Genomic DNA, 27,264 nt, shown 5'->3' on the forward strand with positions numbered 1-27,264 from the left:
CTGTCTGTCTACTAATGGGTATCTTAGATTATCAAATTAATATACAAAATCAAAAACTTACACCTCGTGGTTTGTTGGTCAGAGGCTGGGGTCAGGAAGTGCGGCGGTGGTGCCCATGGCGTCTTCGACGGGCTTGGGACCGCCACAGGACCTGGCCACTGACTCAAAAAGCTTCGCAATCTCCGGTACACTGTGTGTGAAGGACCTCTTCCAGAAGGCGTATCGTTCGTTCTACAACCACCACACTTATCAACAAATTATAGTCCCAAATAAAAGATGAGATGTTTATGATGGTGGATGGATATATAACCTTGATGAGCTCGATGAAGGTGATGAGCAGGCCCCAGGGGTGGGGCCTGTTGACGATGAGCCTCTCCAGCAGCACCCTTGTGATCTGCTCCTGGATAATCTCCTGCATAAAAAAAACCAGGTGGTAAGAGAAGGCGAGACAGACAATGAGAGACAGAGAGATGACGACGATGGAGTAGAGGGAACCTGCTTGGCCTCATAGAAGAGGAAGAGGAGAACGAAGGAGAAGTAGTGGGTGTGGTTGTTGGGGTAGCGGAGCTGGTTGGCGACGGCATTGATGAAGAGGTAGCGGCCCTCTGTGTCGAGGTCTACGGCGAGAGTGCGGAAGACATCCATGGCGACACCCCCCATCACGGCATCGGCCGGTCCCGGGTGACTCGTTGGCGATGACGGCACGTGCTGTGGTGACTTGCTCTGCAACTGCTGGATTGCCTGCCAATAAATGCATGGTTTCAGTTGAAACACAGTCATATGATTGATTTTTTTTTTAATTAAGAGAAATGAGAACAAGAGATGTTGGCAGCTAGAGAGACATGCAGATGAGAACACAGATGGAAGCGGATAGAAGAGAGACAGCTATAGATGCGAACAGCGGAGAGAGAGGCATGGAGATCAATCAAAAGAGAGGCATGGTTAAGATGGTAAGACGAGAGATAACCAAAGATGAGAGATATGGGGGTACAGATAATAAATAAGTTGTGAGTTACTGGATAGAGGCACAGAGAGGAAGTGGGGGAGAGTTCACCTGAACACCGACATAGAGAACGAGGGAGTTGATCAGGGGTACATTGTACTGGGTTCCTGCCAGAAGAGCTTCACTGGGGGGGAGCAGCAGCCTCTGCTTAAGCTCGGATAAGAAGGTCGACCCTTGCGGCCTCGTCTGTAAATTTCACAGGGAATTATCAATTGGGAAAAAACCAGAACGATGAAGAGTCGAGGGGAATTTAAGAAAGAATAAAGTTTTATCTTATCCACCTTGAGATACTCGTCCACGTCGGCTTTCATCATCTTTGCTTTCAGGGCGCCGTCAATTTCAGAGAGGATGCGTGGTGGCTGGCTGATCTCCGCCAAGAGATCAATCTGCATGCACACAAAAAGATAAGCATGATGAAAAAATTATACATCATTAACAAATAAATTGATTCATCAGGAATAGAAGAAAGCAGTAAAGGGATCCGTGGGGGTCATGCATATTATTTCATTTTTGGAAGATCAAATGGGAGAAAATAAAGAACTGTAAAAGACCAAGATATCTATAACAAAAATATATTTCTTATTTTAAACTCCACAGAATAGAAAAACAATCGATCGATTATTCCCGGAATTAATGAAACCAGCAGAGAGGTTCCAACATGCTAGCGCAAATTAACCAGTTGAATTGGGAAAACAAGAGGAAGAAAATAAAGAAGAGTCAGAGGCCAATTATCGAGATCTATGTTAAAAGTAGAACTTAAATTGGTAATAGATACAATTTTAAGCAACCAGAAATAAAAAAATCAATTAATTTTTCCAGAGATAGATGAAATCAGTATAGGGAGTCATCGATGGTCATGAGAATCAATGAGATGATTTGAAAGAACAAGTGGAAGAAAATATAGAATAATCAAAGGTCAGCATTGAGATAGCTAATTCATATTTAAAGCCCTGTATTGATGTAAAAAAATAATAGAAAAATATTAGAACCATACATGGAGAAAAGAAGTCGAAGAGAGATTTAATACAACAAAGACAGAACCAATAATATACATATACAAACCTTCAAGTTGGGGGTAGAGGGATCGGGCAATCTCATCTTGGGAGGGAAGGCGCTGAGAATAACGTTGCGCATCTGAATGCAGCTGGGGGGGATGACATCACAGAAGCTGAAGTGATAGTCGCACAGGAAATCCGGGAAGTCATGGAGCAGCACAAGCAATACTCTCAACGTGCCCTTGTACAGGAAGCGAACCTGCACCCAAGGAAGCCAAGTAAGCCATTCCAGGCTGAATAAGAAAACGAAAATACCCACTGTTAAATCAAGACACCTCTTCCAGAACCCTATTTCACGCTAAGTGAGAGAGGAGAAAAGAGATGCGAAGAGATAAGAGAGAGAGAAAAGAAAAGAGATAAGGGAGAGAGAAAGAGGAGAGGAGCGAAGAGATGAGAGAGAGAGAGAATAGAGAGTGCGAGAGAGACCGGTTCTCCGAGTTCTGCATTTCTCAAGCACGGCTCCATGAATTTGAACAAATCAATGAGTAGGCGATGGAAAAGAGTCCACCCTTTGTTGGCACTGCCGCCAGACAAAAGCCTGGGCATGAAACTCCTGTGGCTGATCAATTCCAGCCATGCAAAGCTGAAATCGCATGAAATAGTAGTCAGCAGCAATACGAGTTGGAAATCACATTAAAAAAATATATTTCAAATTTCCAAAACCTATTTGCTGACCTGAAGCCAGGAACCTTCAACGGCTGAATCGCGTGGAACGCATTTGCAAAAGAAATCAACACCTGAGGTAACCAAATTGGAAAGAGTCAACGTACTGGTCAACGATCAGCAGCCATCGAATCCTTAATTACCTGATAATTGATTGTTTCAATGATGTCCGTGGAGTTGAACTCCCAAAGCCAGTAAACAAACAGTCTGAAGTATGGCCTCGGATTGAAGCCAGACTTCTTCTCCTCAGCATCCTTCTGAATAATGTTCACAACGACAGACAGAATCTGCGAAGACGGAAATATTATAAACCAAAGAAATCATATTACTAGGGAGGGAGGCACTGAGACGATAACCTTGGCCAGAAGAGTGACTTTACCGGGACCCTGTTCCAGCAGTAAGTACTGTAAAGAGTAATAATTGATACATTAGAGGGGCCGAAAGTACGAGGACAAATGGATATTATAATATAGTGATAGGAAAATATTACTTTGAAGAAAATATAATTTCCCAAAGAGAGAAATTACCTTTAGAAGCAGAAGAACAAGCTTTGCGCACGCATCGATTGCAGAAAATGACAAATGCTGCATCTGGTGAGGTGACTGCATAGACAGTTGGCCTGTAGTAACTGTCTGCTCGCTGGAGAGGCAATGCGCTACAGATATTTCCTGCACGAGAAGGAAGATTAAAATTAGAAAAATGGTAATGAAAACAATAAACAGGACACGCTGAGCCGCCACCACGGTACACAATGACAACGGATAGAAGACAATGATGAGTCATCATCCAAGACTAGGACGACAATTCAGCGAGCTTCTCATCGGTGCTCGAGATGAGGAGATGACAATGACGAATCATCCTTGTCATCTGTCATCATCGAAGACTAGGAGGACGATACAGCGAGCTTCTCATGAGAACTCAAGATGACGAGAAGACATTGACGAATCATCCTTGTCGTCTGTCTGACAGGATGACGAAATGATGACAAGATTGTCATCGTCCAGAATAACGATGACGAAATTGTTGTCATCATCGTCACACAAGCTTGAGACAATGCCAAAAAAGATGACAATTTCTGGAGGGCATTGATGACTTTGTCCTGGGAGGGTGAACACTAACCGTAATAATGCGGAAAAAACTCTCTGTTCGTTCATCCCCCTTGAGAAAGCCATTTTGCTGAAGCTGAGAGATAAAATGGGTATATGCCGCATCTGTTGCAGGGAGATCATTCAGCCTGAACCATTCCGTAAATAGAAGAGACACCTGGAGAGAAAAAAATCCGCATAAATTAAATTAAAACACAAATTTCAATCCAGAAAAAAACTGGGCCGAGGGTTTTAGGGATAACCTGGTCACGGAAACCGGGAGGATCTACCGTCATAAGTTCCACTGCATTGGCACCATCCTTGCCCGTGACTGGGCGAATAGGAACACTCTGATTGTTTCTCAAGTAATATTGAAACATTAGAAACCGAAGAAACCCTACCGATGTTCTGAAATAAGAATTTAAAGTTTACAAACCTTTTTCTCTTTCAACTGTCTCAATTTTTCTTCCTTGGTAGAGATAATACCAGGAATGGATATGTTATTGTTGTTTCTTAGGTTGTCAAATAACTGAACTAAAGACTCTGGTGATCCTGGCCGTGTCAAAAGCTGTAAAGCATCAGAAAGAAAAATAAGAATAAAAAGGAAAAAATAAGTCAGAGAGTAATGAATAATTAAATAAGAAATGTGAATACCTTGGACAATGCGTCAATAGTGTTATAGAATTCCGCGCTTAATGAAGATTCTTGCGAAACCAACGTCTGAACTAAAGCTATAGCGAATTCTGTCGCAGCTTCTGCAAGAGTGTAAAGACAAAATTAGTGACTGGAGCATAGGAATATGACATGAGTATAGATAACTTACTATTCCTCCCTCCATCAATAAGTTTTGCAAGATGCGCGTTGTACTCCGCCAAATTGAGTAATTCTGAGTATATCAGACCAACAGCAATATCTTTATTCAATTTGCGTTCCTCATCAGAGTAAATTACCTGAAACAAACAAGACAGCATTGATTAAAAAGGTGATAAATATAAAAGGAGATAAAAATAGATGAATCCAAGGATGTGGTCGTACCCAACTCGTTAGCTCCTTGACGACCAGCTTGCAAACATCCCGAATAGCAGAAAGAATAGCAAGGTGAGAAGTAACATGGAGTTTATTGGAAGCATTCTCGTAAAGACCTTTGAAAACCTGTCTCAGGCACATGCAGAGTCATTCAAGGAGGCGAAAAATCTTTCAAAAATGAAAAAACGCAAAATACAGGATAGCTAGAGGTTGACCTTTTGTGCGACAGCTAAGGCTGCTTCATCTCGACTCACACATTTAACAATGATCTCAGGGACCTCAGCGATAACTCCCTAATCAAAGAAGAGGGGAAAAAGAAAGAAGGGAGAATAAATAATTTCCAACATGAAAAAAATACTGCCTGTCACTATTAGACTCGCTATTATACCTGAATATCTGACTCCCTGGCATTCTTCGCAATCAAAGATTCGAGCTGAAAAAATAAAAATATTTAGAAATAATATATACTGAAACGTTCCAAGTACGACATTAAGGATCAAGGCCAATGAACAAGGTTTCTCGCCACACGTTGTAGTTTTGATCTATTGAATGAAACCATTCATCGATAACCAAAAAGTCAGAAACCCAACAAATAACCTATAAACAATTGTTTCGGTGTCACTTTATCTTGCACTGTGTTTTCTTTTGTTTTAGTTGAGAGAATCATAAGAACAAAATTGACTAAATACCCCTACATAAGCAAATCCTACAGAGATATATTAGATCAGATCACATTTGATTTAAAAAATCAATCCGGGTAAATCAAATTCAGTTTCTAAATCTTCTACGTCTCTTCTCTTGGATAAAAACTACATCTAATTGGGTATGCTACTTTATTCTACTAATATGGTTATTGAGTTGATTTTTTATTTTTTTATTTAATCATTAATTGATATTTATAGTAATACAGAAGTATTTTTAAAAATGGAGGAAGGTCATCCGAGAACCTCCCGATATGATTAATTAGTTGAAAGGTATAAATATACCCTTGACTAAAGGAGTTCCCATACCCTCCGTTCACATCCCTCTGAAACACACAGAGACTAAACTCTCCACATCGTGTACTCAACCGACCAGTAATACAGAAATAATTAAGATATATTTTACTACCATAATATCTAATATACTCTGAACTTAGTACTAATGTAAGGAATTTTATAGTAATTGATTAAATAGTTTATAACTTCATTTGACCAGAATCTGATAATATTGAATAAAAAAATAGAATCAAGCAAGTAGCTTAGTTACCTTCTGCGCCAGCAATTGGTATTTCTCTAACGCATCTCCGGTGCTCAATGGCTCAGAAATTATAGAAGTCAACCGATCCGCAGGAGTTGGTGAAGGTGGCACAACGGCACCCATCTCCTGAAAAGACTAAAACGACCTCAGAATTAGGCATCCAAACACAAGCTCAACCCCAATGAAGTAACAACAGTTTCGCACTTTAACAGCAAGAGGAGGTGAATCCACCACATGCAGTTCAGGCGTCGCTGAAAAGGAAGAGCTGAGAGCACCGACTCCAGCATCAGTTAATGGCCCATGGGACGAAGCACTGAGTAAAACAACAAATAAATCATTAAAATCCCGAAATTCAAAATTAAACAGAAAATCAAAGAATATCATCAGCAACCTTAGCTCCATTTCATCGGAAATCAAGTCTAACTGCTGAGCTGATTGTAGACCAGGAGCAGAAGAATATATTTGAGATGCAGCTGCAACAGGATTAGCAGAACTGATAGAGGAAGAGGAAGGCTGCATGGCGCTCGAGCTCTGACTCGGGGGACTCTGCCAAAGAAACCTTACAAAATCCTACATTTACAGAAAAACAAGTGTCAGCCCGGCAGTGTTCAACAGTCTCTCAGGGTCTCTTTTCTTTTTTATTTCCGAGTAGTATTTGTTAACCAGAGCCTCGTTTTTATGTTGTGTTCCGTTCTCTTTATGTTACAGTTGTCTTCGTTTTTTGCACCTTTAGAACCCTATAGTTACTGGGCATGCCCCATTACCAATGTAACCTGTATACATACAGGTTACATTCTGTTCTTACTCTCCCAAAAAACCAAGCCGCCAGGCGTTAATAGAGAAGACAATAGGATCCAGCAAGGATCCTGGCAGTATTATCTATTAAATCCTACTTGCTCATATCAGCAGACTCAAAAGCATTCTTGCAATAGGTTCGGTCCGACAGGGATTGTAACCTATATTTATACAGGTGTTGGGACCATAAAGCACTGAATCTTTCTCGCAATGAACCCTAGTGTGGCAGTGCGTCTCGCGGCGAGAATGTTGTCTCTCTCATGGTATCAGCACACAGGAGTCACCTGAGGACCTGATCCTTTCCCTTCCTGCTTCCCTGTAGACCCAACTTCCTATATTTTCTGCACGAGTGGTCTTCATGGAGAAGAGTATTTTTTTGAAAAACCTCATTGAGAAGAGTTACCAACAGTGTTTGTGGACGAATGGAATCAAGTCAAGAGACCCAGGACTCATCCCATGTGATCTCCCAGATTTATCCGAAGAGACCGCAGTTATTATTTGGTGACAGTGGGATGAGGTTGTGCTGGGAAGAGAACTTGCCGACCACCTGACTTAGGAAATGACCGATACATCCCACCCTCCAAACGTGGACAGCAAAAGAAGTGTTGATTCATGGGTGGGTGCTGAACTTCATGAGAATGGAAATGTATATAAACTTCCTGTTCATCGGCTCAGTCAAGAATCTGTGGAACCAGAACCAAAAAAAGACTGAAAAGAAGCAGAACGTTCGGCCAATCTATGGATTGGCAGTGAAGGTGGCTCAACTGTCCAAGGAGACAAATCTATAACAAGGTATGCATGTGCCCTAAAGGTAGTGTGGAGTGAAATTGGCCACCACTGCCCAGTGAAAAACCCTCAGAGTGTGGAACGCATGTACACTCAATCTAATATGATTTCTTTATGGGACTCGGGCCAGAGTTTGAACGTATTTGAAACCAGATCTTCCATCGGTAGAATCAGAGAGGACGATATCAGCCACCAGGCAATGAAAAAGACAACTTAATTCTGTTTTGTTTGAAAGAAAAGGTGCCACACCAAAGGGACGTTACAAATTCCATCCCAAGGAAGGGAAGGTCTATATGGCAGTGGCTCAGACGACTGAAAACGATGATTCACTACCTTCTGGCACCAACGAAGCTCCAGGTGCTACACCGAAGGAGCTGAAGAGGCTAAAGAATGTTCAGCACTACATCTCTGGCCTGCTCAGGTAAGCAAAATATTTTCCTAGGTTCTGTTAAATCTTTTGATTCTCACGAGATTATGTGGGAGTTAAACAACCGATCATGTCTCTGACTATATCAAAATTTTCCACTTACCGACATGTGTTGGTCAGAAGAAAGTCTCAATTGCAAGGGGAGAGATTCTAAAGATGCGCTGGGATATGCGACCTCGAAATTAAGGTCCTGGGATGGCTTAAAAGTGTGTTATGTGTGCCGCAGCTCAAGGCATTTAATAACTCCACAAAAGCTTCTTCAAGAATTACGTTATACACTAATCCTGACAATGATGGGTGTTACTTATATGACAAGGTGGGCTCAGTTACAGATGCAGACTATGCCAGGTACATCGTTGACCGGCAGACATCCTCTGGTTGGAGCCACCATAGTATCCTGGAGAAGCAAGAAACCGGATGTTGTTTCCAGATCCTGTGCTGAATCTGAATTACAGGGCGTTTGTGACAGACTAAGGATCAGGTATATTCCCAAAGAGTTGGGACGTGGGCCATTTAAACCAATCAAGCTCCAATCAGCTTTGGCGATTGTTGATGTTCCAGTACGGCACGAGCAGGCCAAACATGTCAACATCAACATACATTTTTTGAAAGAGAAAGTAGAAGGCGGAACAATCACATTAGTCTTCGTCACTTCAGCAAAGCAATATGCAGATGTCTAACATTAGTCTCTGTATTCGCCGAAGGACTATCAGATTAAGCTCTCCAGAGAATGATGATCAAGTTTGGAATGTCTAACATCCATACCAAGCTATAGGGCGTGTTAGACAGCATCTTCGTGTCTCCTTTCTTTCCATATCCGTGTTGTATTATGATATCCTCGTCTGGAGAGAGACCTCAAAAAGAGTGGATCTGAGTCAATATCTTCAAGTGCTAAACCTATGAGTTGTCGTCAAGAGATAAACAACAATCGATAGCAGACACTCAGACTACCCATATGTTCGAAGGACCGTACTGGCTATCGTATTTGTAATTATCCTCTTACGATGGTCTGTCATGTCAGCAGACTCATGTAAAGCCATTCACGCAAATGGGGTTGACCCAATAGCTATTGTAACCTCATACAGGTGTTGAAACCCTAGTGGAATGACTTTTCCTCTTGATGAAACCCTTGTGTGGCGGCACATGTCTATCCGGTAGTTGGTTGCCATCTTTCTCTCAGGCAGGGTTCATCATTACCTACGTTAGTAGGGTGCTCTCTACAAAAGTGTAATATCCTGTCTGGCTAATTAAGGTAGACAGAACGTTAATCAAATTGAGCAAATTCTGGGGTAATTTCAAGCTCCCATGGCGATTGCCTGCCTCCTCCCGTCCTCCATTAGTCCAAAGATCGACAAAAAGAAATTTGTTAAATAGCCCAGATTTATTGATGAGAAACCCACCTCGTATACTCTTTGCTGGGCCATAGATAATCGCCCGGGCTTGGGACGCAGTGCCTCCGGCACACGGGCAAAAGGCCCCTGAGTGTACGTCCCCGCGTCAAAGTATGCAGAACCGACACCTTCTCTCTGCTTCCTCCGGAAACCAAGAGCCGAAGATATTTCCGTATCAATTGTTTGTGATGCCTGCCAAAATGAAGAAAAAAATTAGAAGGTAATCACGATGACTATTAATTAAATGATGAAGGAATTTTCACATGGGAGCCCAAAAAGGAATCTTGGCTGCAGTAACTAAGACTGGAAATACATCTCAAACTTCAAATTATTTGGCCCTAGCATGATAAAACGAAAATGAATTGAGGAGACCATTCATTGGCCGGAGATAACAGCCTTCAAAGATAAAATTGCTCAACAATTCACAGGTAAAATAAGGGGGAAAAGTATGGATCAATCAAACACAACCAAAGAGCCAAACACGAATATAGGTTTTTCAGGTCACTTGAAAAGAATAAAGAGGAAAAACGTAAAAGCAAAGATAATAAAAAGGTCGCCCAAACTCATGATTGGCAGATGTTTCCAGATGATGAAAGATAATTCTGCATCAGTTCTTTGATTGATTCAAATCATACTGAAATAAAAACATCTTCACAGAAACTAAATTTAACAAGAGTTCAACAAGAGTCACCAAATTTACTAGTTCAATTACTTTACCTTCTCCGTTGCCGCCTGTTCAATTACCGCACAACCTAGGTCAAGGTTATCGTTCGTCACAAGCTGAACAGCTTGTTCAAGAAGCTCATTACTAACACTTAACGATTGCAGCAGCGTTCGGAGGTTGGCCGACATTGCAATACGTAGAGGTTCCTGCCAAAAATCAGAAGACACCAATTTTTTTCTAAGATAAGGCTCTAAAAATAAAGAAGAAATACCGAAAGTTCCCAAACAAGTTAGACGCTCAAACCTTGCAAGTGACATGGGCCAAACTTCCTGCTAAACCAGCAACCATCAGGTGCGCTGCATTATATATTCGGCTGTCATCAGACTCCATTGCATAGTCCTGCAGCTCATATGATTAGAAATCTGCAAGATAACTACTGAGACAAGTACGAATATGGCTGGGAAGTTAAATTTGCCGACGAACAAAGATTTGATGGAGTTGCTTTGTTTTCATGGTCGTGTTTATGTCCAAAATACCAGTTCATCTTCAAAATCCAAGTTCCTTGTCGTCCGTTTGTACACATAAATGAACAAATCAAACTACCAAACCCTAGTTGGAGAGGAGAGAATCAAGAGAAGTGGGTTTTGCCAAGAACCTTTTGGGTTTCATTTAAAAAGGAGTCTTCGTCATCCATCAAACCATTCATGAACGGTTCGTCATTCATGTTTAAGTCCAAAGTACATGTTAGGGTTCTTGTTCGGTTCTGTGTTCGTGAACGAACGAACCGAACTTCCAATTCCGAAATATGAATATGAATTTACCTTTAGAACGAGCTCCCTTGTAGTCTGGCTGGCAATAGTCACACTTCGTTGTACAACAGGGGAGATTATCTCTCGAATAGCTTTATCCATTGCAAGAGGAAGGACCCTGATGTTTCAGAAGAAAGATAGATCACGTTGTGATAAACAAATCAGCACCAAGAAACAAAACAGGTATATGAGGAAGAAAATGACAATAATGAACCTCTGAAACTGCAAGTGCAAACCAAGGGCATTGAGTTTTTGGTTCACCACAACATGCATTCCAATGTTGGGAAGAATAGAAGTCTGCAAGAAAAAAAAAATTTGAGCCCAATGATGGAAAAGATATATACAGAAAGTATAAAACGAATTCGAACCTGAGTTGCTGAAAATTGGGTCTGTGAAGGAGAAACTTGAGCAAGGCCCTGAGCAGATGGGATGCGATCAGGAAGGGATAAAGATCCCATCTTCTCTTCCTCTGCCATCGCATTAGAAGCCAATTGTAATGCCGAAAACTGCGAAAAAATAACTTATGTCAACAAAGCGGAAACAACTAACTAAATCTAACAAAAGGAAACAACCTGAGAAAGAACGTTGGGATGGACCCCCACATGTGAAGAACTAGAAGTGTCTGGTGGAAGTTCAACAGGACTTAAAGTAGGAATCATTCCTGAGTTAACATCTGCCACAACTGCTGTCTGACTCGCACTCACGTCCTTAACGGAGAAGTCAGGACTACCTTCAAATTCACGCCCACGATCTTTGAGAAGAATTGAGGGCTTTACTTCTTTCAGGTCAACACCAAGGTTCTTGAACAGAACCTGTGCAGAGCGAGATAAATGGACTGTATCAGAAAACAACTTTTCTAATTCAAAGGGAATTACAGAGATGCGTGAAATGATGAGAAAAGGATACCTCAATGTCAAACCTCAAATTCAACTTGAGATTCGGCAGATTATATATCTCAGAGAGCAGACTAAGGATCCCCATAGTCCACGGATTTGGGGGCTTGTATGCGAGGCTGCTCTGGCAAGGCTCCAAAATCTGGAGAAGGAAACATTAATAAAAAGGAATGAAGAAATATATTACAAAAGGGTGCAAAATTTGTCAAAGGTTTCACCTTCGATGTAAATGGGATCACAGCGATCATCATTCCCTTCTCATAGGCCTATAAGAGAAAGAATGATAAGAAAATGATCAAATCAACATAAATTAGAATAACTGCTTCGCATTCAACAGATCGATAGACAGAAAAAAATTCTTCAGACGCCTTCTATTCCAATGGACTTGAGTAAGAAGATGAAGTAGCAGTCAATAGAAAACATCCACATATATTAACATGCAACAGATCAATAGGACTACGAACTTTCACATCAGTGAGCTTGAAAGCTAAACTAATTATGAGAATCAGAGGGCAAGTCCATCATTTCTTTTTATTTTTTGGACCCAAAAGATTTAAATGTACTGAGGAAACAGACGTAAAAGCAACGGCAGGTCCAAGGTTGGAGCAAAACAATGCGTAATAAGACTAATAAAAAGGAGCACCTCAACAATTAGAATTTTTGGATCTATTTCCCGGGCTCTTAATACTTGATTCCGGCCAATGGTAAACTTTCCGAGCCAGCTACCAAGATTTTTAAGAAGTGACCGCTCCTCTGAACTTGATTTGATAAGTTCTGATCCCAGGAGGACCTGAAAAATATTTGAGGATAAGATCATTAATACTGTTTCTGAAAGAATGGTAAGGTCATTCAAATATATGTGAAGACAAGTAACAATTTGTTCGGTGAGAAAGAAATACCTTGCAATTTTCATAAGTTGCTTTGAGAATTTCCTTGTTTAATGTTTTCGAATTTATTTTATCCAAGAACTTCAAGTACAAGTCATGGAAATTGGGCTCGATGCTAGCCCTGAATATCAAATAAACAAAGATAAGAAAAACTGAGGTGAACCAACATATTGAGGAACATAGCAAGCGGAATATTACCTTTTCATGACCATATATTGCGCAAACCAAGGGTAGTACGTCTCGCTCAGAATCTCTGAAAAATCCTTAGCTTTCGAATCCATATTTGTCAGAGAAATATTGTTTATCATAAACAATATCTTGTCTTGAATCTCAGACGGAGGAGCCTGCATAGATACACACAAAACTATGTTAGCCATAATTTCTTTCATTGATATCATTTTTGTATTCTTTCTTTTTTCTCACTTATGTAAGAGGACCACAGGCTATAAGTGCCCCACCTAAATCAGCTTGATTACCGATCTTAGGGGATCTTCATATTTCCTAACAGAAAAAGTGTCCTCCCCCTTGCTTCTTTTATTCCGTTTTTTAAGGACTTCTGTTAGCAATTCTTATATTCCTATTTCCTAATATATGTAACCCGCATCAGCATAATTACTAAGTACCACATGGGACATAAGTGACTTAACTTAAATGGGCCATGTCCCATTTGTAATTTTTTATTGGGCCAGATGTTTTTAGGTTCTAGAAAAGGATTTCTTGTGATGTATTGTGAAACCCTTCAAGCAAGGCTCTGGCGATGCTGGCGAGTGGAGCTTCCGTCCACAGGGAAAGCTTTATTTTGACAAAATAAGTGACATAAAGCGAATGATTAGATAACTAGAAGATGGTAAGTAAAATGTTGAACCTCAATGGGAGTATCTCGTCTTTCTGCAGCAGCAACTAGAGTTCCAATGTTCATAGCAGCACCAAACCCTGGGTTATAAGAAGGCTGCCGATGTATCCCTATCAAAAGAGAATTCCACAGATAAATCCACAATTCAAAGTAACTCGTTGTGAAGACTAAGGGTTAAAAAAGTACCAGTTGATAGCACACCACGTGATGTCCGTAAAATGCCAGGAGAAGAAGATGATGCCGTTGCTGACGCACTAGAAGGATGATGCTGAGGCAGCATAATTTTCAACCACAGTCAATGGAAAAGAAATCCCAGGACTCGATATAAACGTCAAAAAAAGCAAACATATAACTATTTGAGCACCTGAGATATAACTGAGTCATTAGTAGAAGGAACCATAGACAGTTGTCCCGCCACATTTGTGTTAGAGGACGCTGTAGACGTCTTACTAGGAGGAGGGGCTTGACCGGCTTGCACAGTGCTCAGACCACCAGATGGCCATGCAACTTCATTTCCCTGAAATCTCAATCGAATCACAAGATTACAAAATGAATGATATAAACAATAGTCAATTAGTCTGATATAGAATAGTACCTCGACACTTTCGGATGCTTGCAAGTCAGGATTCTGATTTTGTTCGGAGGGAATGATGCCTCCTCCATCTGACTCCGTTTGACTTAAAGAGATTCGTGCAAGAGCTCGTTCAATAAACAAAACCAGTTCAGCATGAGTACTTCTCAAATGAGATATTTGCACGAGATGGTTACAATACTGTGGCCATTCTATGAGGCGATCAATAAATTGTTCCAATGCTTTCGCGCCAAACAAGAACATCTGCAAGATGCCATTATCGTCATTTAAAGAATAAGGAAACGATGCAAACAATAGGAAAGAGCAGGAATCAAAAAAATTGAGATAAAACCAGCTACAGACCTTTGAATCAACAGATTTTCGTAACGCATCAAGAACAAAACGCAAAGCAAGACCAAGGCTCAGGTGGGTCACGAGCTGATGTTTGATTAAGGAGCCTGGAATGGAAATTCTAATCAAGCTAAAATTTTACGAATAAGATCCAGAGTAAAATGATAAACGAATAGAAACAGAAGTAAATCACATTAGAGCATCAAATCAACGAAAGCAACCTGTAAAACAGAAAACATAAGGTATTGGACAATTAAATAATACAGGAAAACCTAGTTTTAGAAAAAACAACACCAAGAATCCCTATCAATAGTCGCTTCCAGAATAATATGAATCAGAACGTTTAGGTAAACATGTCCAACCACAATAAGATTCCACCAAGCATAATTTTTTATCTAAATCAGGAAAAAAAAGACCAACGCCAAAATTCAGACTTCCGCAATTAGAATCGATCAAAATTCACCGAACAAGATTAACAGTAATATTGTATGTTCCTCAATGTTGATGAATGAAAATTTGTCTCGTGAATTCTACAATGTTGGTGGCGCAAAATTAGGGAGGTAATCGGTATCATCTGAAATGCACGCATGCTCTTTCAGTCTGCAATCTACATTTTTACAGCTACCTGATAGCTGCAAATTAAAAGATTTCGTGTAAAGGTGATGTTATTCGTTTCTCCCAATCTTTCCCCCCAAAATCAGTCTTTCACAGGAAAAAATATGAAAATTTTCTGTCAAGCATAAAGAAACTAGTGTGCAAATAGAAATAAGATTCACATGTTCGCACCTAGCCAAACGGACGAACTTCATTATGCATTGTTTAAAACATAAAAAATTGAAGTTTAATAACATCAGGTGACAAACAATCCCCTACCGAACAAGACAGCAGCTATTCTCAAATGTCTGTCGGGATATTTAGGAAAGAACTTGTACTCCTCAAATAAATTTCCAATCATGCATTCAAAGACAAGATGTTCCCTGTCAACAGTAAAAAACTTTGTATCAGGCATGAGATATTTCCGGGGAGAAAAAAAATCAACTGAAAGTAGAAAAGAGGGAACTCTTCATTGTAAACCCTTGGATAAAGAAAACAGAAATTACGATAAATATGTATCAAAAAAACAAAAACAACGAAATAAATAATAATAGCACATGCGTCTTATCTCCACAGTATTGCAACAAACGACGGATATTCAATGCTCCAAGAGTTATAATAAATAAATATAACTCTTCAAACTTGTACATTGCCTTGGGTTGTACCGGAAATATTTAGATGTACTCACACCATTTTAATAAAGCTTCAATGATTTCAATGTTCCAAAGAACCATAGGAAGGAGACGGGGAGTTGGAAATGTTATCAGAAGGACACCGGGAAGTGTCATAGCCAGGCTAGAAGGGAAGACTATCTGCAAGGGGCCGGAGGGGTGACAAGAGACATGGCAATCAGAGAAGAGTGAGGGCGCCAATAATACTTCGGAAATTCTGTGCTGTCTTTCAATGTCGAGGGCTACAAGTATTTAAAGGGAAACTGATAAGCATTTCAGTCGAGCCTTTCAGAGAAGACAGTTCAAAAGAGCAGGAACTGTTATGACAAAAGGCAACTGCAGCGTCACCCATCGGTTATAAAATAATACGCTGGGGCAAAAGAGGAAGGGCGGTATTTTTCTCTTCATCTGAGGCCTGTGCGGCGCAGGAGCTGGAGCAGTCGGAGGGAGCTTCCCGGCGCCCAGTTGGGGGATCTTAGGATCTCATCTCTTTTCTATCACCTTCTATTTCGAACACTTGTCAAGATTTGTCGCGTCGATCTTCAGTGGAATAGTTATCGTCTTGATTCGGTATACTGAGACCATCGGGTCGACGGTGTTATTTCTACCAGAGAAGAGTGAGAGCGCCAATAATACTTTGGAAATTCTGTCCTGTCTTTTAATGTCCAGGGCTACAAGTATTTAAAGGGAAACTAAAACGAATTACTATAATGGCCCAGGGAACATATTAGAGATCCATCAAGGATCCCCTTATGACCTAGAAATGGGCCCTGCCATGCTATGATAGCTCAGCTTTCCTAACTTCGCTATATTTTTCTATCTTTTAACCATGTATCTTCTATTGTTGTGATATTCTCCCTATGAGTCCCTGCACGAGAGTCTCCTATTGATTCAACGATGCAGCCCATATAGAGTATGGGGTGTCGTTTGAGTGAGGAAGATTTTGGGTGTTTTCTCAACCCTCGTCTAATTTAGGATTCCTGAGTGAGAGACAAGTCAGCAGATTGCGGCTGATGCCAGGAGGTGGATATCGGCTGAGTGATAACTCCATGCATGGAAGAGAACTCACGAACACTCGAGGGGATCGAGACATCCGGAGGAATATCTGTGTTGAAACTACACGACCACGAGAAAAAGAGTTCTGAATCATAATGAAGGACCAATTCAAATCTGACGATGCAAACTATTTTTTAGTGAAAGTTTGACTTCTATTTTCTTGGATCCTGGGATACTGCCAGAATCGTCTTGTGTAAATACTCCACAGCAGAATAGAGCTGCAGAGAGGAAGATTGGTCATACGGTTGATATTGCAAGGACCATTTTTCTTCATCAGAATCTACCAAAGAATATGTAGGGAGAGTCCCTGATACCTGGAGTTCACCTGATCAATCGACTTCCATCAAAGGTATTTGATTATGTTAATCAAAGGGCCTACATGTTCGTCATTATATTTCATTCTGTCATAAGTGACTCATGTGACCTGTGTTTCAGTGACTTATTCCCACGTGAGAGTAAGCCTCTAGTGTTAAGTGGTCCAGACCAAGTCTAAAGTGACCTGGCATTTAACCAGCTTCTATTATGAATCAAGTAGACCTTTCAGTTTTTTTACGAACCCCAGGTCAACAAACAAGAGGTGGAGCTGGTGGCATTCAAAAACTTTACCGCATTTAAGATTATCAGAAGACCTGCGGATCTCATCTCCAAATTCCTTCTCCTACTAATCTGGGGACAAATTTAAAACCTCGAGTCGGTGATTGTACGGTATTTGTTAATTTGCACGGCCCAATGCACAAGTTCAGTCCAAGAGGAATTGAGTGTGTCTTGTGGATTATTCAAAATCAAAGATCGGACAATTGTTATGATCCCAACTCAAGAAAGTTTTTATCTCAAATGATGTGACATTTAAAGAACATGATATTCTATTCTTCGAGTATAAAAGAAGCTCCAGTCCCATCATCTTCCCAGGTTGATCTTCCCTGCGTTTACTGTGGTCAAAGACCCATTGGTCGTATCTGTCAACCAAGATGTATGTGCTGAAGAGAAACAGGCGGCGAGTACCACACAGCCAGTTGAAGCAGTATTGAGTGACACTAGAAGAGGGGTCCAAAAAGAACAACACGCACAACAAATACAAAGTCATACCTCTTATCTGAAGACTCTTTAAAGCGTGCGAGGGTTTGAACCATTGTCTCAACTGATAATTGTTCCGAGAACATTAACTGGAAGTAGGTGTCCGCTTCTTTCTCGATATCCTCAACGTTAGTGTCAGCTGATGAAGCTTCTGGCTCATCAGTATTCTGGATTCTAGGTTTCGCAGGATTGTCTGTCAACTGTAACGCCTTAAACTCATCATAGAGTTTTTCAGAAACAATTCCCGAGTGAGTTTGAAGAACCTAAAAATTGAGCAAAAAAAATTTTAGCACGTGACGCAGTTCGAACATAAAACGAGAGATCAAGATTTTCTTGTCTTGAATGAATAAAATATCCATCCATAGGAAATTGAAATGACCTTTACAAAAATCAGCTTCAATTCATCATAAGCATTTACAGAATCTACAGAGTGCCCCAACGGATGACCATTCATTCCATCTCCAACAGTTTGCTGCAAAAATTGTATAGAGGCCTAGAGAGGAGCATAAACAATCAGAATACTTCCACATTAAATATCATCAATAAAAAAACCATCAAATAAAGCCAGAACACAAGATACAATGGTTACACAAATGCACCAAAGTACCTGAAAGAAGGAGTCTTTGTACATGCACAGGTTTTCAGTCAGCCATTTCTCCAGACTTATATACTGTTTCAGGGAAGCAATGGCAGCAATTTTGATGCTGAATGAAAATGGGGTTGTTTCTAAGACGAAAGATAATATCTGAAACGAAGCAAGAACCAAAAACTTATTCTTCAAACAAAGAACCAAAAAATTAATTCATACATAATCTCGAATAAATAGACAAGAAACCAGTTCTCATCACAGATGATATTGATAATGGTATTCAAAGATGTTTCATTAGAGTATACATACTGAAATTTAGCCTTCAACGGCCTAAGACAGATTTTTTAATCTTAATATTTCTCAGAAAGCCAAGATGATATTTAAAAAAGTAGAGGTGAGAGTGCAAGATAAAATGTGTTTCTTCTTACCTTCAGCTCTTGACAAATATCCACGATTCTCGTATCACTCTCAGAATCACTATTATGCAGCTCCATAAACCCACGCAACACAAGTTTAGGATTAATTCGCCAGAGTAGGTCGACGATATTGCCCGTTGAAGAATTTTTGACGACTAAAGGAAAAACCAATGAAGATATCTCGTACTGAAGAAGGTTATAGGCACTCTGCAAGACATTAGAACTTATTAATTCCACAATTAAGCGATCAAGATCGAAGGAAACAAACATTTAATCAATCTAAATACAAGCACGGTGTCGAAGATTAGAATAGAATGCCTACATTGATATGGGCGAATCCAAGAAGAAGAACATCAGGTAGTTGCTGAAGGGGACTCTCAAGCATTGCCCGAACAGAATTTGCATGACCCCTTTCAGCAAGCTGAGACAACAAACTTAAAAGGTCGAGGCAGTACCAAGCCTGATTACCATTTCCACTAGGACCTCGCGCAGAGTCGATATAAGCCTGATTTAAAAATTACATATTCATTAATGACGATGAAAATAACTTAAAAAACAAAAAGAGACAGGTTAAAAATACCAGTTTGTTCCCAGAGTACGCAAACGTAAAGATCTCTGGCGGTGCTGCGACTGCATGTCTAATAAATGACAATTGTCCGTCGGCATTTTTCCAAACTGATCCGCACACAGCATGGAGAGGAAAAGGCGCCTGCAGGGGAAAAAATGAGCAAAAATGAATGGAAGTTTTTTTTTTTGAAAAGTCAAAAATGGATGGAAGTAAAACCTCTTCCCTTGAAAACCAAAGTCATCTTCTGAACTCACCTGACATGCACGAGTAAGTAAAGACATAAAAATTGAGAAGGATTTCTCGTCTGGAATCCAGAAGAGTTCATGGTCCATATTTTCGATAACTCGTATCCAGTTTGTCTCAGGAGCCTAGTCAAGAGAACAAAAATCAGCAATGAAAGAAGAAGTGTAAAGTTGACCTCATAGCTGTGGAAATTAAAGACTTACAAGATGATTAATTGTATTAATGACCACATCAACATTCCAAGAAGTCAATGAGGGCAAATCTGTCGCCAAATTGATGCCAACGGCAGAGCAGAATGTAGAGTGCGCATTCTGCTGAGCGTCCTCGTTACCAACATGGGTAGAAGCGATTGTGACAAGTATTTTACAAATTGTAAGTTCATCAAGAGGAAGAAAAAGAGAAAGCATCTCTTTACAGTGTGCAACTGTGGCAGTGCACCCGTAACCCAGTTCCCTGATGATGTCAGACATGCTCATCTCTCTCTCAATTTCCGCCAACGCAACATCAAAATCATTGTGAGAAGATCCATGGAAGAGATCAAGGCACCTGCCGTAAAAAGTACTCAGATTTAAGGAATAATGAAAACTTAAAATATCCACCTAGCTTTACCTGAAAGACTCATCTCCTCTAAAATCATCCTCCAAAACAGGTTCTAAAACAAACTCTAACTTCTCCAACTGTAATAATGACAGCATCTTCATGAAAGAGTCGATGTGCTTGGAGAGACCCTCCGATCGATAGAGGAACATGAAAACTTCCTGGATTTGTTTCTGAGAAAGCTTCGGGGTTGGATTTGAGCATATTTGTTCAATTTGGCCAACGCAAAAGCTCGTCCCTAAAGTGAAAAGAATAGCCATTATAAATGTGTATCTGCAGAGTTCTATTGACAGAGAAAATACTTTTCAATGCGAACCTCTCGATCGGTAATCAAAATTTTCTGAATCAGACATGGCCAGTCCGATAGCAATCTTCTCAGATATTGATAGATTCAACATTGTTGACAGGTTTGCCAAGAATCCATCATTGATCCATTCATTTCTAAGAGCTTGACAAAACACTGTACTGAAGGAAGGTTTATCCAACAAATGCCGAAACACAGAGGACAAAACTTCTGGCTTCGGTTGCATTTCTTGATTATCCGTATTGCAAAGATTCAACGCGTCCAAGCAGGTTTGTAACAAAACAATTGCACTATCAATCCCATTTTCTGCGACCTGGAGTATGAGCAAATAAATTAGATTTCACGAAAAGAATGAACTATTTTCTAACACGATAAATTTTATCCGGCATTAAAATAAGAGCTTACTTCTATGTTACGGGAAGTGGAAAATAAGAGTCGGAAAAAAGTCACAACATGGAAAAAATTTAAATAAGAATCCGAGGTAGTTAACTTTTTAGCTAGTCAAGATATGACACCAATGGATCTTATAGCAACAATGAAAGATAGACTCTTTGAGGAATGATCGAACTGAGTGCCACAAAGAAACATGGATTATACAATCAGACGCCCAATCTTCAAGAAAAAAACAGACAACAAATGTCCACGTAACTGCGTAACTCGAACACCTTAATACTTACTCTTTCGAGCTAAAATAGATTCTTTGCACCGCCGAATCGAATTGAACTCGTCCGAAAGAATTATTGATGTAGAGATAAACTCGCAAACACGCGTTCGGGTGAATAGATAAATCTAAGAAATGAGCCAGACAGCAAGAAAACTCCAAAAAGGGTACCAAAAGATCGCCTCAAACAACAGAAAAAGCGAGCCGAATTCGCGACCAATGTGTAACAAACACGCAGAAATCGGCAGAGAAAGAAAATCAGAAATAAATAAACAGAGAGACACGGGCCTCGATCGCACAGCCTTCCCATGAAATCATGAAATCGAAACACCTAAAACCAGGAACAACAGACGGATCGCTACCTGGCAGAGTTCGCGAACAACAGAATCGACATCGGAGTCTTTGGAAATTTCCAGAACGCAGCGAATCTGCTTCGCCGCGGCAGACGTAAACCCAATCATCGCGTCTGGATTCGTCCAGTTCTCCTCGGCCTGAATCTAGGGCTTTACAAACGACGATGCAGTTCTAGCGAGAGGCCTTGAGCGGGAAGGAAGAGGGCCGGAGAATCGAAGAACTGCTGCGGGGTTAATCCTAGCGATGAACCCTCCCCCTCCCCCCTCTTATTTATGTGAATTGATATCCGTAAACAGCAGAGTTTACAGCAAAATTTACAACTAGGTAAATTCAAGCCCCTCCCTTAGTTTTTGCAAAGTATTAATATGAATGAATAATGTTTTTGGTTGTTTGACTTTTTAATAATTTGTTGTCCTCTCTCCCTTAGTATTGCTATGAATGAATAATGTTTTTTTGGTTGTTGACTTTACAATAATGTGTTGGCCCCTCACTTAGTTTTGGCCAAGTATTCATACGAATGAATAATGTTTTTGGTTGTTTAAACTTTTTAATAATGTGTTTTCCCCTACCTTAGTTATGGCAAAGTATTAATTTGAATGAATAACGTTTTTTGGCTGTTGACTTTTTAATAATGTGTTGTTGTAAGTTAATTTCATGCCCAGGTCACCTGAAAAATATTCGGTAGATGTATGCTGTTTTGACACGAATTATAAAGTTAGAATATCAGTGTGTATGATAGATATATTTAGCTATTGACTTTCTCACAGAGTATCGATTTATTTGTGCAATCTAAGGAACTTGTGCATGTTCTTGTCTCACGAAGTATCACATCTATATCGGTAAACACCAAAGTTTAAAGCAAAATTTTATGGATGGGTAAATTCAGGCCCCTCCTTTAGTTTTGGCAAAGTATTAATATGAATGAATAATGTTTTTGGCTGTTAACTTTTTATTCATGTTTTGAATTCCATTAGCCATTATGTTAGATCACCTCAAAAATATTTGGCTGATGTATGCTGTTTTAAAATATTTTTTTTAGATGTTTTAACATCAATTATAAAGTTTGAATGTCAGTCTGTATGCGATATATATTTATTAGTCATTGACTTTCTCAGGGGGTATTGATTATATGCACAAACTAAGACTCGTGCATATTCTCGTCACATGGAGGAACTTCTGGTGTGGTTAAATGCATACATTTTCAATATCAATGAATCTCTTGATTATATACATTTTTATGATTTTCTCACATATTCGCTTAGACATTCTCTCATTTTGATCCTTAATTTCTTGATTATACACATATTCTCTTAGATCTTAGACATTTTTATCAATGATTCTCGAAGGTTTGTTCAGATTAGCAATGTATGTTCAAGACAATTCACACGTTGCATCTCAAATTTAAACAAACATTATTAAGGAGAAAAGAAATACAATATGCATGTTGAAACTTTAACATCATTCATTTCACAGGTTCATTATAATAAGAAGATTCGAGCTAGCGTATCATAATGTTTGAAATTATTAAATATATTTGAACAGTGGTTTTATAATTTTAATGGGTTTATGTATTTTAATGGAATTTATCAATAGAAGATTCATGAATAAAAAGTTTAAGTTGGAATTTTTTTGGGTTTATTCAATGGTATATCTTTTTTTTCTTTTATCGTGGTGAGGATGTCACAACACTGCGTCATAATTGTATAAAGGTAAATTTAAGTTCAATAAAAGATAAATTCATCATTTTATTTGTTTAAGAATAAAAATAATTGTGTCACAAAATCTACAACATATAGAAATTCATTTCGACGAGAGGATTAGGATTAAAAATACAACATCATGTCCCCAAAGTGTATTCAAAACTTAAAATTGGCATATTTAAAGTGATGGTTTTGACCATTTTTACCCTTCTTATTTGATTTTAAAAATATGGCATTTTCAAGTTAAGTATACAATTCTCTGTCCAATGACTATGACTAAAAATTGAAAAAACTTCACATCATGTCACCAAATTTTGCAGTCCCGTGATGGCTAATAGATTTTTTAATTTTCTTCACACAATGAAATGTAATATTTTTTAATTTTCTTCAGTCCAATAATTGACAATCTTGGTTTTCATGCGCATTTATCAACAATTTATGCTCATAGATATCCATTTCTCTGCTGATCTTGGTCAATTTTCATTTGGATTTAAAAAGAATAACAAATATTTTCTTGCATTTTCATTGTAATTGGCCCGCAATACTTGAATGAGATGATTAGTGTGTTTCCTTTGAATTATGTTGGTTATTCAGAGTCATTATAGTTATTCTAATCCCATTTGACTACAATGAAGTTAATTGATATGATTGTCATACACTCTCATGTCTTGGGGTTTATTTGAGGGAAGGCATTGATCCATTTTATATTGATTTTCAGAGAAAAATGAGTGAGTAAACAGAGACCTAGGACACGAGCAAGGACATGGACATGAAATGATAAATCAAATCCTTCTGACCATCCATGTCTGGGATGATGAAAATATATGTGGCCGACAAGCCAATCACACATTCCACAACTCGTTCCATGTTCATTAATAGAACATATTCATTATAGTGCACGTGTGATGCTTATAATAAAGTCCATGAATACATTATTGGACTTAGTGAATTATGATGAGATTATAATACGGAGATCACTAGCCTTTGAGCATGTGTTCTAAATATTCCTATTCGAAGGATGCGTGATATGGATATTGAAGTATCTGGATAGAATAACTCTATCTAGCCTCACTCATATGATGAGTATGGCCATTCTTGTAGTCATTAGTGTGGAGATACTAAGGATAGATAGTGGGTGCTCTTTAGTTGAAAGAGTTCACTTAATTAATCCGTACGAATCCCTGAATGGTATTATACAGAACTTTCAATCAGGTTGATTCACGTCATGGTTGTGTGAGTGGTCCTTAGACATGAGACACCAAAGATGTATTGTGGACGGAAGATTGTACTTTGGCCAAGGACAACGAGTCTCTAATGATGGGATTCTAAACAGTCTTAATTCGGGTACATCAAGAAGTTCACGAAGATGATTGAGTGGTCAAGAGGTGATGACGCGATGAAGTCCTTGGCCAAGGCAGTGAAATATCAGAGAAGAGTTCTCCGATGATTTCTGATTGCATCAGTATTAACTTGGATGATCGATTAGGGTTTGATAGTTGACCATACCCTAAGTCGTCCAAGGAGCGTCAAGTGGATGAGGGACTATACATACACGGTAACTGATGACGAACAAGTTCCATGAGTCGATACACATTCCTTTGTATCTTCTAGGACACGAGGTGTAGCTTGGCACACCACGTGTTAGAGATTCGACCTATCGATTGGGTTAAATCGATCCGACATTAATTAATCTATATGATGATATAGTTAATTAATTTGGAAGGCTAATAAAGGTTATTGGGCCACTGAAGTCGTTAACTAAACTGATACATAGGCCTAGAGGGGCACATGCAAATGGTCTTTTGGACGTCGAAAGATATACTTAAGTTTCGAGGGTTTTTATGAAAAATACCTATTTAGTATAAATAGGGGAAGGCCCTGAACAAAATTCACCCAGGCCAGAATTGTTCGGGGGCCTTTCCCTTCTTCTCCACTCTCCCCACACCCCTCTCCATGCCCGATGCGATCGGAATGACGTAACGGCGACAGTGGAGGTAGAACGGTGCTCGTCAAGGAGAAGGAGGAGTTTCAACGTGCCGAGGATCACGTGGATACGTCTAGAGGCTGCACACGTGAGTAGCTTGACTCGTTTCACTCCAGGGTCCAAGAAATCACGGATGCAATCTGTGCAAATGTACATTGTTTCAGTGGTTTTGTTGATGCCGTTCAATTCGTTCAAGTTTCCACTGCGAATCATTTTGATTTGTTTATCCAGATCTAGGCCTCTAGAACCCAACATGGGATGCCAGAGTTGAGGAAGATATGGAGATTGTACATTGCATGATATAATACATTTTTCTTCTTGTTATACATGCTTTTGATTCTTTGCATGACAGAGGATCTAGAAGTGAAATATTGATTATCTCATACTTCACTCTTGCTCGAGAGTGTTGGAGAGGAGAGTTATGGAGATTTCCAATGAGATAATGATAACTATTACCACTTAGCTCAGGACAATAACCCCAATGACATTGGTGCCTCTTATGTCATTGACATTCAGTGATCATCGCATCTATGCAATAGATTAGAGACTGATATCATTATATATTAATTAAGATTCAACAATTAATTAATATATTTTGAGGATAAATGTGAGTGTGTTAACTAAATAAACTGCTCATAATGAATATTTAACTTCCTAAATTGATTTCGTCAATGGCGGGATGGATGCTATGTGTCGCCAAGCCAATCACACTTCTTAGCCATGTTTAAGTTAATTGAAATAAATATTGTATTCATTATTGTTCTCAGATGATGTTTATAATGAATTCAATCATCTCATGAGACAACTCGACTAATTATGATGAGATTGTAATACAATGGTCACTAGTTCGTAAGCATGTATTCTAAATATTATTATTAAAGTATACTCAATAAGGACATTGAACTGTGTGGAAATAATATCATTATATGATCCTACTTATATGATAAGTACGACCAATCAAATGGTCACTTGTGTGGATACACTAAGTATACATGGTGTGTGCTATTTAGAGAAAGAGTTCAGTGAATTAATCAGTATGAAACCCTGAATGGCTTTATACCCACACGTCAATCAGCTCAATGCAAATTATTTCAATACATTAAATGTGACCAAATTTTGAAGTCAACCTGGATTCCCCCCTGACTTTTGACTTTAATTGACTATTTTGATGATATTATAATTTTATAAACATTTTATGTATTTTAATATTTAAATTGATATATTCTCATGTAATTCTGAAGTGACATCATCCTCATGACTAGATTGAGGTTCAATGAAAACCAGTAAGAAGAAATTGCATTGTTTACCTAGTTTTTATTTTCCCTTTTGACAATATGATATTAGTTCATGATATCATGTATTATTAAGTTGAAATGAAGCTATTCATCACCACGGATGATTTATGATTTACCCCTCTTATTAGGGAATTCAGGAATTCTTAAAATAAACTCTAATCTCTAAATTTTGTTCTAAATATTAGAGTATATTTTTTTTGTCTGAATTCCCTAAAAGTATTTACTTTTAAAATACTTCATTTTAAGTTGGAGGCGTAAACATATTTGTATAATTCCTTTTCATTATCCACGCTTTTTTTATCAAGTATGACAATAGTAATTTAAGTTTTGATTTTACTATGTTAATTAAACTGACAAAGGTGCAAAGGTTTTTTAACTTAAAATGAAGGATTGGTGAAGTACTTATGGGACAATGACAATGTAGAATAATAGTATCTTAAGGAGTTGATTATGTTAGAGCTGAGGAATTTTGTCACATGGTACATATTTAAACCAAAATTTCAGAACTGACATGCATTGATGAGAAAGATTGGGAACATTCATTATTTTTTATGTAACCTAATTACTACGAGGAGAGGGTTTTTGAGACACGAGCTAATTTCCCAAAACAAATAATAATTAGACATGATATTATGTTATATTCCATCTATATATTCCATC

At 39.0% G+C, this 27,264-nt stretch overlaps 1 protein-coding gene across 2 annotated transcripts; it reads right to left on the minus strand.

Moving 5' to 3' along the window:
- Positions 1-5: 5 nt before the first annotated feature.
- Positions 6-21,874, minus strand: LOC144715249 (transcription regulator). 2 transcript variants are annotated; one of them, XM_078590181.1, is made up of 51 exons: positions 21,634-21,874; positions 20,623-20,923; positions 20,319-20,544; positions 19,913-20,255; positions 19,721-19,834; positions 19,479-19,607; positions 19,221-19,403; positions 18,911-19,105; positions 18,501-18,563; positions 18,273-18,386; positions 17,906-18,156; positions 15,372-15,475; positions 14,511-14,605; positions 14,172-14,411; positions 13,941-14,093; positions 13,763-13,844; positions 13,589-13,686; positions 12,922-13,067; positions 12,736-12,844; positions 12,480-12,626; positions 12,055-12,102; positions 11,850-11,978; positions 11,516-11,755; positions 11,312-11,449; positions 11,158-11,240; positions 10,956-11,061; positions 10,438-10,533; positions 10,188-10,340; positions 9,480-9,662; positions 6,463-6,641; positions 6,276-6,384; positions 6,081-6,206; positions 5,221-5,265; positions 5,048-5,125; positions 4,842-4,958; positions 4,630-4,756; positions 4,461-4,561; positions 4,243-4,374; positions 4,070-4,156; positions 3,841-3,984; positions 3,249-3,389; positions 3,078-3,125; positions 2,865-3,008; positions 2,734-2,795; positions 2,485-2,641; positions 2,066-2,257; positions 1,285-1,389; positions 1,055-1,189; positions 496-741; positions 311-412; positions 6-231 (listed from the first exon to the last, which is right to left on the minus strand). In XM_078590181.1, the coding sequence occupies exons 1-51, from the start codon at positions 21,730-21,732 to the stop codon at positions 79-81; spliced, it is 7,098 nt and encodes a 2,365-aa protein (XP_078446307.1). In that variant the 5' UTR covers positions 21,733-21,874; the 3' UTR covers positions 6-78. The 2 variants fall into 2 exon arrangements, with proteins under 2 accessions (XP_078446307.1, XP_078446306.1); XM_078590180.1 differs by having other exon boundaries at positions 18,501-18,638.
- Positions 21,875-27,264: the final 5,390 nt, after the last annotated feature.

Source organism: Wolffia australiana, chromosome 18 (assembly GCF_029677425.1).
Source record: "Wolffia australiana isolate 7733 chromosome 18, ASM2967742v1".
Lineage (NCBI taxonomy): Eukaryota > Viridiplantae > Streptophyta > Magnoliopsida > Alismatales > Araceae > Wolffia > Wolffia australiana.